Below are 12863 nucleotides of genomic sequence, written 5' to 3'. Positions count from 1 at the left end.
TTTCTCAAGCTTGTAATGAACAAATACCAGTAGCATTTCAGCATATCTATAAAGTCAAGATTAGTCCTAAAAGAGGCATAATTTTACTTGTTTAACTAAAAGATGTGGATTAATTGGCAGAGGGGTGATTGATCCCTGTTCCTGTAAGGGTCAGGAGTGAGCCAGATGAGGGAAGCCTCAAGGTACTCCCAAGATTGAAAGCAGATGTCCACATGATTGGGACAAATGAACACTGGAATAAAGTGGGAGAAAAAACTATCCTTGAAGACTATTCTGGTAGGAAAACTGTAGAGATCAAGGTTAGTCCTCTGCAATCAGCAATCACAGTGCTAGATGGTGGAGAGCAGTGAAATACATACCCAATTCTGTTTCTTAGAAAAACTGAAATACTCATTGCCAGCAAAACACTTACTGCTTGATCCATACAGAACTAAATGACTGTATAATTTTCAATTCTGAAATTTCACTCAGGTATGCTAAGTCCCAACAAAGTTTTCTTAATTACCAAAAAAACCCAAGTTGCTGTAACTGGCTCAAAGACTTGAACTGACATGATAAAGAGGGGCATTGCAATGCATGATGGAAATGCCATCAGGTTGCTCTTCAGCAGTGAATCCAGCAGAGAGGTCCATGGAACACCACTACATTGAGAAGTATGCCCTCTGAAAGGAGTTTGGAAAATATCTAATACCCGTCCTTGACAGATTAATTTAATTTCTGAAAAGTTACAGAAGTCGTTCTTTTACACCATAAAGACTTTTAAAAAAAATTACTGGTTTGGGCCTGCCAAACTGCCCACTAGCTTTCTAAACCTGGGCTTGGTCTCTAATTTTAAGTCAGCATAAATAGGGAAAAGAAATTTTAAAAACTGGACATCCTAATACCAAGTCCCTTCATCTCAAATCTGCAGCATACTTCAAAATATCTCCATTCCAATCCTCTCCTTCAGAAAAACATGGATTATGGAAAACAGTGGGACAATGCCCACAAACCTTCTGGAATCTCACAAGTTATCTTTGAGCTTGAAGATGCTGAGACTGAAGATCAAATTTATTTGCTTGGGAAAGAAGTGTGGCCTTCAAAGCACAGCAGGAACAAACATTGAGTGGATGAACAGAAATCTTCTGGGCAGTGAGGGTTCACCACTAAGCCCTGGGAGCCAGAACATATAATATTTTCATAATATGAAACTTCACATTCTACACCCATGTTGGCTATCATTTATTCTCCACTTTAAATGAAGAGTCCCACATTTCAAATCTTCACAGCTCTCAAAATTACTAAGATTGTTTGTGCTTTGGTATGGGGACACAGTTTCATCTGCTAAATTCCAGATATTTTAGAAAAGAAAAAAGAAAAAAGAAGAACTACTAGTTCTGTATTACAGAATGAATGAAAAAGAATCCTTTTCCTACAGAAAATATATAATCCTATATTCCTAGATATATAATAAATAATATTATAATATATAATACATAATATATAAAATATATATATATATATATATATATAATATATAGTCCTATAATCCTTTAATGAAATCAGAAACTCCACAAGATGCTCACTGTGAACAAGAAAACATTGGAAAAATTGTATCTCTGAAAATAAATGGGAAAAACAAGATCTCCAGCACCTAAGTCAGTCTGAGGGTTTTGCTCTATGGTGATGGCTTCGTTCATTATAATGGTTTTGAACTGCTACTTATTCTTTTAAAGGTAGAAGAGGAACAGGAAATGAAAAGAAAATAGTTATCACATCAAGATGAAGAAATACTACAGAGCATTTTGAACAGTTTCACTGTGTGAACAACCTCTTGCTCACCATTTAATTTTTGAAGTATATATATGATCAGAAGTTTAGAAAGGACACAGAAGAGTCAATTTGAAATTAGATGCAAGCTAATCTGCAGAGATGCCTCAATGACAATTTCAGCAGGTTATTTCAAAGCCACCTTGCCTTCAACTCCGGTGAAGAAATCCTGTTGCTGGGTGGAGTCATTGTAATCCTGCTCTTTATCTTTCTTAAACTCTTGTTTCCAACTATTTGCTCAGCTGACTAATGTCAGTATTACTTTCTCTGGACAGAAAGCATATAGTTTTTCCCTCAATAATTTTCTTGCAAATTAGTAAGAAGAGACAGTGGTCATGTCCAGTACTTAAGGACTTACCCAGGTTTTAAGGGAAGAAGAGACATCCTATTAAAGCATTTAACAGAACAACAATCCCACAAGGACACAAACAATTCAAATTCATACTCAAGAAAAGGAAGAATGAGTGCTGCTGAAACCAGCAGCAGTCTGTGAAACAGTTTACTTCAGTATTTCTCAAGCAGTTTGATACTAACAGTCCTGACCAAGAGAAGCAAAATTTGGTTTTCCATGTTTTTAAAATCACTGTTTCCCAGAGTGACTGCTTTACACTAATGTTTGTAATAGAAGAGGTACTGAACTGTACAAAACTCACTACAGTTCCAAAACACACTCAGGCAGCCCTTGACTAACCCAGCAAAATCCAGCATTCACAACATAACCAGCAAATGTCCAGTTCCATTCTCCATGTATTCTGTCTGTTTCCAAAAGCCCTCCTCAGGCTGGCCCTATTGGCAGCATCCTGATGTACTTACTATTCAGTGAAGAACCTGGCAATGCCATACTGACTAATATCTTCTCTGTTCTCCAGCAGCTGACTCACTGCATCCTCCATGTATGTGAGGACATGTCGCTGAGCTGCAAATAAAAAACAGTAAGTGAGATGAGGGATTACATTTTGTTCGTCACGAAAAAGAGACCAGTGTGTTACGAGAGTTGTCTGCTGACTATTTCTGTACTACTTCATGAGATATGAGCTACAAGGATACCAGGGAAGGGGTTGCAGGAGCCCACACATAGTCCCACCCAGCAAATGGTACAAACAGATAACTCACAGAAATAACGACCAGGGAAAGGCTGGGGAAAGGGTAGGGGCAGATTAACACCCAGCAGGGAAACCTTTCCCGCTGACAAATGGTACAAGCAGATAACTCACAGAGATAACGACCAGGGAAAAGGTGGGGAAGGGGCAGGGGCAGATAAACAGTCTGCAAGGCAGGACATTTGCTTGCTTAAGCCTGATAGGGCACATATTGCGTTAATCATAAGATTTTGGTAATTATCCACGGAGAAGTCACCAAATAAAGACATAGGGTGAAGAAGACGCAGCTGAGGAGGACTCCGCAGCCTTTTATCACCGACCACCAGGAGACAGAAGGATGACCCTCTAGCAACAACCAGCACAGGCACAGAGAACTCCTAGATAACATGGACTCCTGAAGGATGGAGAGGATAAAAGGACTGAATCAGAAACTAGTTGGCGCGGCAGTAGGTGGAGCGGAGACTCCCCTGTCGCCCAGCGCTGAGCCTTTGCTTACGTAGTATAGCTGCTTCAATAATTAATAAATTCTTTGATTGGAAATTACTCGTTTTGAGTCAATTTTATAACAGTAAGAGACAGAAGTTAGAATATAAGGGGCCTTCCCAGAGCCAGACAAGCCCAGCTGTGTGCCTTACACAAGACGTCAAGCATCTGCTTCCTCAATTAGAGAGTGGAGGTTTCTTTCTCCCAGAAATAGATAGCAAAATTCATCACCTAAATCCTGCTTTCCTTCCTGGCTACACAGAGTTAGTCATTAACAGCACTGACCCTTTTTTAGAATCCCCTGAGATTTTGGTATTGAAGGAAGATAAGGAGTTGTGAGGCAGTTTCACTGGAAAACGCTTACTCCAGAGGAGTTCCTGATCTCTGTTCTGGGCCATCTTTCCTACACAGATTGTCAATGCTGTTTTGATGGGGCTGTTGCAGAGCTTTAGGTATTCTTTACTCTCCCCTCTATACCAAAGCCAAGTAGCTTTAAGGTTGTTTTGTAAAGTTTTCCTCCTGAAGGTGCAAATAAAAGTACATCTGTTTCCAAACAAGCATCAGTGAATGTGGCAGGTGGGGAACAGGTCTGAATGCCAAGAGAGAGTTATATTGCTCAACAGCCAGTCTCAAATAACTGCCTAGGCCAAACAGGAGAATTTCAGAAATGGTGGATCTGCCAATACCTCATCACAGAATGACACTCATAAGACTCCTGAGTAAAGACAGTTTGGTGCAACACAAACTGTTTTGCTGCTTCTACAGGGGGCAGACTGTACAAAACAAGCATTTGCCAGGGAGGAAGCAGCACAGATTTACCACTGAGCCCCTTTGATGTTTTTGGCTAGAAACCAAGCTAGAGCAACAAAGAGCCGAGTCTGAGGTGATGTGCCAGCCAGCAAGCAGTAGACTTTCCAAATCTACAAGTTCAACAATCAGAAGACAAGTTACAACGAACCCAGGAAAATCATTCCTAACCTGGAAAGCACACAAACCCTGTTCCCAAACCACACACCTCCATCCTAAACACGTATCCTACTGTACCTTTGCAAGTAGTGTCGTGTCCTAAAAGAGCAGGAGAAAACCCTTAGGGAATATAGGAAAGGCAAGGGCTGTTCTTGCTTCTTGCCAATCTGCTCCAGACTTGGCAGAATCACCCCCTCAGCAGCAACTGGCCAACCTCAGACCCACATCAATATTCTCTAAACCATTTTAATTTGTGTTTAATATCCTGGTAAGCATCAAGCCTGTGCCACTTGATACACAGCATGGAAGGCCCTTTCATCTTAGTGTGGGGTGGACTTCAAGAGAAGCCCGGAAATGATTATTCCCAGTGGATACAGTGATTAAAAGTATGTGTGAATATTGATTGCTATCAGGGGATTCTCTGCCTAGAACACTTTTCAGGACAATAGTAAAATTGGTTAAGCACACCCTGGAAAATACCTTGCAGCTGATAGCAAAATGGTGAGCCAAAGGTTTAAAGATATTATCTGGCACTAAAAGATACAGGGCGTAGCTTTATTTAATTATTTTAATGCAAAGGAATAAATTTAATTTATGTGAGTGATTAAAGAAAAATAGCTCTGCGCACCTGTGTCCCCTGAGGGAAGAATGAGTCCGTGCAGCTCAGTCATAGGCTCAAGATAGCAACAACTGGGTAACTTTACTTCAGCCCATCCTTCCTCCCTCCTCCTGAAGCAGTCCATCTCACACTCAGCAATTGTCTCCCAAGGCACCTCTTGAGGTGTCACATGTACCAGATTATGCCAGGAAATGGTACTAGCAGACAGACTTCCACTCATCTCAGCCCGTAATAAACTTCAGCTCAACTGCAAAACCATTCTCAACACTTTGTGGGGAAGTACACACTCCTTTCATAGAATAGTCCCTATCAATGAACCATATTTCTCCTTAGAGTCATAAACCTCCCCTAAAAGCCTTTGGGAATAGACAGGCATGGTCCCACAGTGCTACACAGCACAATGTAGCTGACCTCTATAATAAATACCTTTGAATCTGCTCCTGGAGAATAAATTAACTTTCAACATAGAATTTTAGACCTTTCAAAATGTACACAAAAATATATAGGTCATTATCGAATACAATTGCTTGTAAAAGGGTATTTCTCTTAGGTTTTTTGTTGCATAGCCTAAGGATCCTGGCAAAGAGCCTCTATACCTATTTCCCAGAAGAGTGGGTAGAGGTGTGGGGAAGAGAAGAAAACTATGAGCAGAGAAATTAAAAGAAAATAGCACTTTAAATCTCCTTGAGAAGTCTCCCTCTTTGTCCCTTTGGCTGTTGTGCTCTCTCCAGGTAGCACAGTTCACACTGCCAAACCAAATTCCAGCTCTGGCTTCCTGTTCACTGACTGCCCAGTTCCATGGAACGATGCAAGTAATATGTTTTATAACCCAACCAATGCTATGCTATACAGGAAAGTCGCAGAACAAAATGTAATTTGCAGACAGGTTTTAGCAGGCCAGAGAGGCAAAATAAAGTGCCAGGAGTCTGGTTATAGCAAAAGAGTAGTTCCTTAATTTATACAAATGGTACTTTCCATAACAAACACTGGAACCATACCGAACATTAACCGTTTATGCAAGTATAGTCAAAAATCTGTGGAGTTCTAGGCAAAATAAATGAGATGATTCATACATTTAATAGATTTTGAAAATTCAGGCATAATGATGTACTGGTTGCTCATATTTTGAGGCCCTCTTTGCAATAACAAGGCAGCAAGTCCAAATCAGAATGTAAAGCCCAAATACTCACTGTGCTTTTACAGCTTTCTGTCTCTACTAATTTTCTTCCTGACAGAACTCCAGTATACTGCAGTTTCCACACAGGAGGTGTTACAGCAGGACATCCTCAGCATTTGTTTGTTTCAGGCTTATTGTAACAGAAGTTGCCTATTCATACAGAACTTTCCAATGCAACCCATATTCTGTAAATATAACAAAAATTCTCAACTCTGAAATCCCAAGCAAGTACCCCAAACAGGAAACCAGTGTGCCTGCCACACTTATTTGGTAGGTACCACTCTTTGCTGTCAGGTTTAAAAACTAACAGTTGGGTTTCACAAAGGAATCTGACAGAGTAAGTTCACAGAGGATTTTTCAGGCAGCCCATAACCTGATACTAAGTAAGTACCTTTGCACAGAATATCTTAATTCTTATCACTAAGCCACGAGCAGTGATGTTATACTTGGAGCCTCAGTCCAATCAGTAGCAGCACGTACAGCTCCTCCAAAGCTGCCCCCTGCAGCACTTAAGAGAACAGCCTGTGATACTCACATGGTCACACCCCCCCATCACACACATGCCCAATGTTTAAAACGAATTTTTGGAATAAATGCACTTTTGGCTCAGAACCAAATTCAGGGCTGAGCAGTGGCTGTTCAATTCAAGCATGGCCAGACCAAGTCATAAAAGTACAAGGCATAATGGGGATTACATCCACACAATCTCCATGGATTTCTCTACAGCACATTAGACAATCATAACTAATTCCATTTAGCCATAACCACACAAAATAATTTTGCACATGTATTTAAAATAGTAAAAATAGTCTTTTTATAAGCTACCAAATTACTTGTTTCAGTCTTCTGATAAGAACAAACAATCCACTACTTTGTAGGTTTAATTACACATGTTGTAAGAACAAGCATTTGTACTTGAAAAGTCTTGAAGGAAAATTTAATGCAAATAATATCACTGTACAAAACTGAATATATGCACTGAAATTCTCAGAGCCAGAAATTCAGGAAGAAGGAAGGAAATAGATGTCACCTTTAAGTCATGATACTGTGTATATGCAATGGTTTTATTATCCAAGTGGATAACTCTCCAGGAGACATGACTTCTTCTGAAACAGGAGCTGTCTATCAAAGCAATTTGTTCTGTATGCACACAAGGGTTTTTTTGGGTTTTTTTTTTGGTTTTTTTTTTTAAGTTGGGGTCATTCCTGGCATAACTGAATATGCTCAAAAATCAGGAGTGGGAATTCCTGGATAAGACCACCTTTTCTTACTTATTTGCCTCCTCCTCAGCTGAAGTGCTGAAAATACACACTGCTTGATGCAATTAACGTTATGATTAATTTCAGTTATCGGAAGCTTGAGAGCATAACAAGCTTTAATGGACCTGGAATATTTCTGGCATTTTTAATCTCTGAGAACATATACTCTGAGAGCATAAGGTAATAGCTAAATACTCTTTCAGTATTTGTTCTAAACTGTAGCTTAACTAAGGACTACCTTATTAGACACATTGGAAAGATATACCCATAGTAACATAAAATCAATTTCATGCAAATATAAACCAAAACAATAATGATGCAAGAGAGAAATAGTAAGGATATAAACTGCAACAACAAAATCACATCAACTCTGGAAATTTTTCCAGCATCAATGGTTTTTCAGGATGCTCATTATAATCTTTTCAGATATCATTAAGGACTAAATCTCTTCAGATATTGCTAAGAAATGGCCTGGGAAAGAGAAGTGAGTGAACAAAACAATTAACCTAAATGCTACATCTCTGCACTGTCATAGTTCCTTCCAGCTTTGCATAGCTTCACAGTGTAATTTCCTATTTACCCCCAAAAGCAAAATGTTTTTTGAAGGATGGAACATTTAAGTACAAGTAGACCTTGTCATACCAGAGGTATCACCCAACATGAGACTTGCTCTTACTCAGGAGCACATGGCAAGAGGTCACACACCATAACTACAGCACATTTCATATGTCCCAATTTTCAAAACCACTTTCAACAAAAAATTTAAGAAACATTTCCATTTATAATTTATTCTTGACCATAGCTGAGAATTTGGTTCTAACAATGAGCATAATACTGCACACAGACTAACTTAACTGTGCAAGTCCTTCCAGCAGACTGCTTCCGGCAAGGTGTCATACAGCTGCTAGAAACCACGCCCCCACCAAAGCAAATCGTTGAGCAAACTTGTCTTTTTTTTGTTTGGTTGGGGTTTTTTGGAGGTTTCTGTTTAAATCTAAAATTATTAATTGTGGAAGAAATTGTCATTTCAGTTTGTTATAAGGCATTAAGTAGCCTAATGGTTCCCTACCTATTCATGCTCAGAGGGACATATGCAAAGGACTGTACTCTCCGGTTCTGGAACTCTACCTAATTCAGGATCAGATTTCACCTGCACCTTTCAAGTTAAGGTGGAAATCCTGTGGTGCAACACCAGTATGGTGGTGAAATCTCCATCTTTTGGACAAAGTATTAGACTGAGTCTAGGAAGATTCAACTAACACTGAATCTTTAAATCTTGAAGATTTAACTAACATTTCTATACACAAACTCTTACACATTATATTCAATCTACATTATAGTTGTCCTACCTGTACAACAGAGCAAGAAATAATATTTTTAAATAGGCGTTCTCTTTTTCTAGACCATGAGATCTTTAAGTCACAGTGCTCCACAGAAGTTCAACAAATATCTGTACTAAGAGGAGAACCAGTGTCAGCTGAGATGTCTGGATAACAATGTAGCCTATGCGTCGATTATGCTGTTAAAGGGAATTATTGTACTTGCACTTTCCAGATCATTATTTCTTAAGGCTGTTCAGAAGAAGAGTAAGCCTTAGGCTTCAGCAAAGTTTCCACACAACTGAAGTTCTCTCTTGGGAGCTACTCAGTTTTGTAAAAGAATGTATACTCTTTCTAATCATTAAACCCAAGACCTTTTATGAGAGAGATGAGGAAACACAACTGTGTGTTCTGGCACTTGATAGGCCCATGCTTTACTGATAAGGCAATTTCCTAGCAGAGTATTTGCATTCTTACATGCCTTATATTGGCAAAGAAGGACAAGAAACAACATCCTGAAGCTGGGTAGTGGAAGGCAAGAGAATACATAGAAAATAGAAGTTTGCAGTACTCTGCAGCTTTTTCTCCATAACAGGAAATGGGAGCAGGGAGGTAATACAATATGAAGCTTCAGAGACAGCTGCATGAGCAGAACAATACCCTAAGTGCTCTGCTGCCTGCTATAAATAACTGAGCAATCACCAGTTATTAAACCATAATGAGGAACCATGAAAAATGTCTCAAATATGCCTCATTTTGCCTACTGTAGGTTCAGTCTCATCCATCAAATGAGAAACACATTATCATCACTATACCCAAACAATAAATGCTGTTTATTCAGTGAAACTACTGTTTATAATGTCCTGCTTGTAACAACATCATCTTCACTGTAGCCTTTCTGCCAGTTCTGCAGACCTCATCTCCAGTCCTATTCCCTAAGTAATGGTCATCTCTTTTCTTCTACTTACTGTCTCATTGTGGCATGACACATGTTGCCCAGATTTTCATATTCCAGGAATTTTGGCATAACAAAGCTTTGCAATTATTTTTCATCTTAAGTGAATACTTAATTCTCTCCCTGTTCATTTCTGTTTTAACTCAGAACTACTTTTATTTCCCTCTTAGCGTTCTAGCTGGTTGTAGAAGAATTATCTCAAATAGAGCAGGAAATAAAACAGCAAGTAGCACATTATGTTATTCTGGCTGCTCAATTTATGTGATGGCCTGGTTTTGATAATGAGAAAGAGAAGAGGGGAAGAAGGGTTTGGGTGAGTTGCCCATTCCAGCTCAGAAATGGCAGGGTCATCTGGTCTCTGAGAGTCAGAGAATACCTTAAGTGGCAAGCTAAGGCAACGCAACTCCAGAATGAAATCACAGACAGTGAAATTTATCACAGCTCCTTACAGCCCCATTTCAGACAACTGTATTAACAAGACCTTGAGGCGCACAATAGAACAATCCAAATAATGGTGATTTCAGGATGCCAATGTAGGAAACAGAAATGCAACTTAGAAAAACATATGGGGAGGTGTGTTTGTTTGGGGTGGGAAGAGAGGGAGTTGGGGATTGTTTTGGTTTGGTTTTTAACCATTTTCCTACTGCTAATACAGACTAAACTCCTTAGGATCTGTGAGCAGTTTGGCAAGTTACAAAGTCTCATGAAGGCAGAAAAACTGGTTTTCATAACATTTTTAGCTAATAAGAATATGCTTCCTCCTCTAATAGACAACAGAAACTGCAATCTAAACCCAAGGTACACTAAGTAATGAACAGAACAAACTCTTATACAAGTTATTCCTCACCCTAATATGGTCACATGTCTTTTTCTGATCCCAATGTCAGAATAATTTAGAAAGTTGTACAAAATGAAAAGGGAATTCCAAATCAGCATGTGGAACAGATATGAAAGGAGGCTCACTTAAGTGACTAGTAAAGCTGCTTGCACCTAACAATCTTGTACATATAAGAAATCTCTCTTGTACATCTCATATCTTACCTTCAGATGTGCAAGAGAAAACTGGTTTATTTTCACACTTTAAGTATTTTTAGTCTGCTTCCTAGATTGTTTTGAGTGATTCAATCCTTACTGACAAGTTTCACACAATTAAAAGGGCCTATTTCATTAAAAACAATTACAAGAACCTGAAACCACGTTGGCTCATTAAGAAAAATAAATTTTACAGGTTTCAACCTAGAGCCACTCTGGAAAAGTTATTAACTATTAGCATGTAGGTTAAAAATAGTGAAGTGGTGTGTGTCCAGTGTGTCTACATGGCACTGTGATGCTGTTCTCAAACACCTAAAGCTCCACAACTGAAATCAGCAATAACAACTTCAGCAAGGTGAGTCCCATGAGAGTCACCCTGAATAGAGCAGTAAACAAACCTATTTCTGCCTTGAATTTCCTTGACACAGAAAAGCATTGTAGTTATGCAGGTATGCACAAAGCACCCTAACAGCAGCCTAGCAGCCACAGCACAGTGAGATTCTACTCTAAGATGACTTAGATCACTCCTTTGCTTAAATGGTTAAACAAAAGTCTTTTAGTCTAGTACCCCGTGCAAGACAGGTTTTCCATTTACAGCAGTGTTTCTGCACTCTTGTTCCATTTTGACTTACAGAAATGGCAAAATCATGATGGAACAAGCAGCACAAAGCAATCCAATCCATTCCTGACCTTCCTTTGTACAAGAAAACCACAGAAAATTATGTATACCTTGATAAGAGTTATTACCAAACAATCTCTTGGGCCTAGAAAGTAATGGCTGAAGAGTTTCACTCCACAAACACTCTCTTGAACACAATCCAAATGCTTATTACTCGTAATTCATCTCCTCCTCAGCAATTAAATGAAGTCATATTGACTTTATTCCATCCTAATTATTTTTATTTGACACCTTAACATCAAACCACTTTGCTTCTTAGTTTCCTGGAACATCAAGCCGTTACGGGCAGTTTAAAAAGGATGTAGTCTTCAAAGGAGTAGCCGCTTCACAGGTTAAAAGATTTTCATTTTATGTAGGAAACAGTATCGATGCTACCTTATTTCAGAACAAAAGAGCAGCACTCCTTCCCATTGTTGGGAAACGAGCACAAAATAAGGATGCTCACCTAGATCTGTGAGCAAAACAGGTTGGTAATGGGTGAAGTCTATCACAGAAAGGCTGGAACGCCGCTCGCTATTCATTCTCATCGCCAAAGCGGACAGTGGAGGAAGGAGACGGCAGCTCAGCTCCCGCCGGCCGCTCGCGGAGACCGCACCTCCGGGCACCGGAGGGATGAGGGATGCTCCTGTGCCCTCCCAGCTCAGCGCCCACAACCCGCTCTGTCACGGTCCGGTGCTGCCCGCTCTCCAGCCAGGGCGGACACGGAGCCACTGCGAGCCCCCTCAGCCCGGCCCAGCCTGGGGCCGCTCGCCGCACTCCCCGGAAAGGACGGGCCGGGCGCAGCCACCCCGGCCCCGCCGAGCCCTCCCCATGCCGGATCCCGGCCCACCAGCACACCAGGGGGAGAGAACCCTCAGGAAGCCTCCCCGCCCCGCCGCGCCGCTCCTCACCCAGATACTCGGGCCCGGGCAGCGAGAGCCGCTCGGGGCTCAGCATCCTCCTCCTGCCGCTCCTTCCCAGCTTCCGCCCGTTTCCAAGGCGCCCGACGCTCCCGGCGCTGCTCGGCCGCTCGCCCCGGCTGGGAACACGCCCCTCGCCGCCACAGTTCCGCGCCCACAGCCGTCCGGCAGCCCCATCGCCCGTGCCCTCAGGGGCTGGGGCAAGGCTGGGACAGAGCCCGGGAGAAGGGACAGTGCCTGGAGCCTGCTGACAGCGCCCGGAGCGGGGGCTGCGCGGGGGCCGCGCTGGGCGATGCCCCAGGCGGCTGCTCCCGGGCCGAGGGACGCCTCAGAGAGGGGAGGGCCAGTGAGCAGGATGTCCCGAAGAGCTGAAATAGCGAGAGGAGAGGCACGTGTAAAGTCATCCTGATTAGATTCAAGTTGTCTAACTTAAGGTATATTCTACTGCTAGGGGTTATTTAGGACTACAGCTGTGAGGGAAAGATCTTGATTTGAAGGTGAATTGTAATAAGTTAAAATCATACAATATGCTGAGTTGGAAGGGACTCATCAGAATCATCGAGTCC

The 12863-nt window shown here is 41.2% G+C and overlaps 1 protein-coding gene across 1 annotated transcript in view; it reads right to left on the bottom strand.

The window, feature by feature from the left end:
- Positions 1–12573, bottom strand: part of CSTPP1 (centriolar satellite-associated tubulin polyglutamylase complex regulator 1) — an 80549-nt gene extending 67976 nt beyond the window's left edge. Inside the window, exons 1-2 of the mRNA XM_071427488.1 lie at positions 12289–12573; positions 2623–2725 (exon numbers count right to left, since the gene is read on the bottom strand). Of these exons, the coding sequence (XP_071283589.1) occupies positions 2623–2725; positions 12289–12334 (149 nt within the window). The 5' untranslated portion in view covers positions 12335–12573. The remainder of the gene's footprint in view (positions 1–2622; positions 2726–12288) is intronic.
- Between the last annotated feature and the right edge of the window lie 290 nt (positions 12574–12863).

This window comes from Agelaius tricolor, unplaced genomic scaffold (assembly GCF_023055355.1).
Source record: "Agelaius tricolor isolate 1412-34295 unplaced genomic scaffold, bAgeTri1.0.p SCAF_5, whole genome shotgun sequence".
Classification (NCBI taxonomy): Eukaryota; Metazoa; Chordata; class Aves; order Passeriformes; family Icteridae; genus Agelaius; species Agelaius tricolor.
The sequence above is the reverse complement of the archived record's forward strand: the minus strand, read 5'-3'. Positions and strand labels throughout refer to the sequence as shown.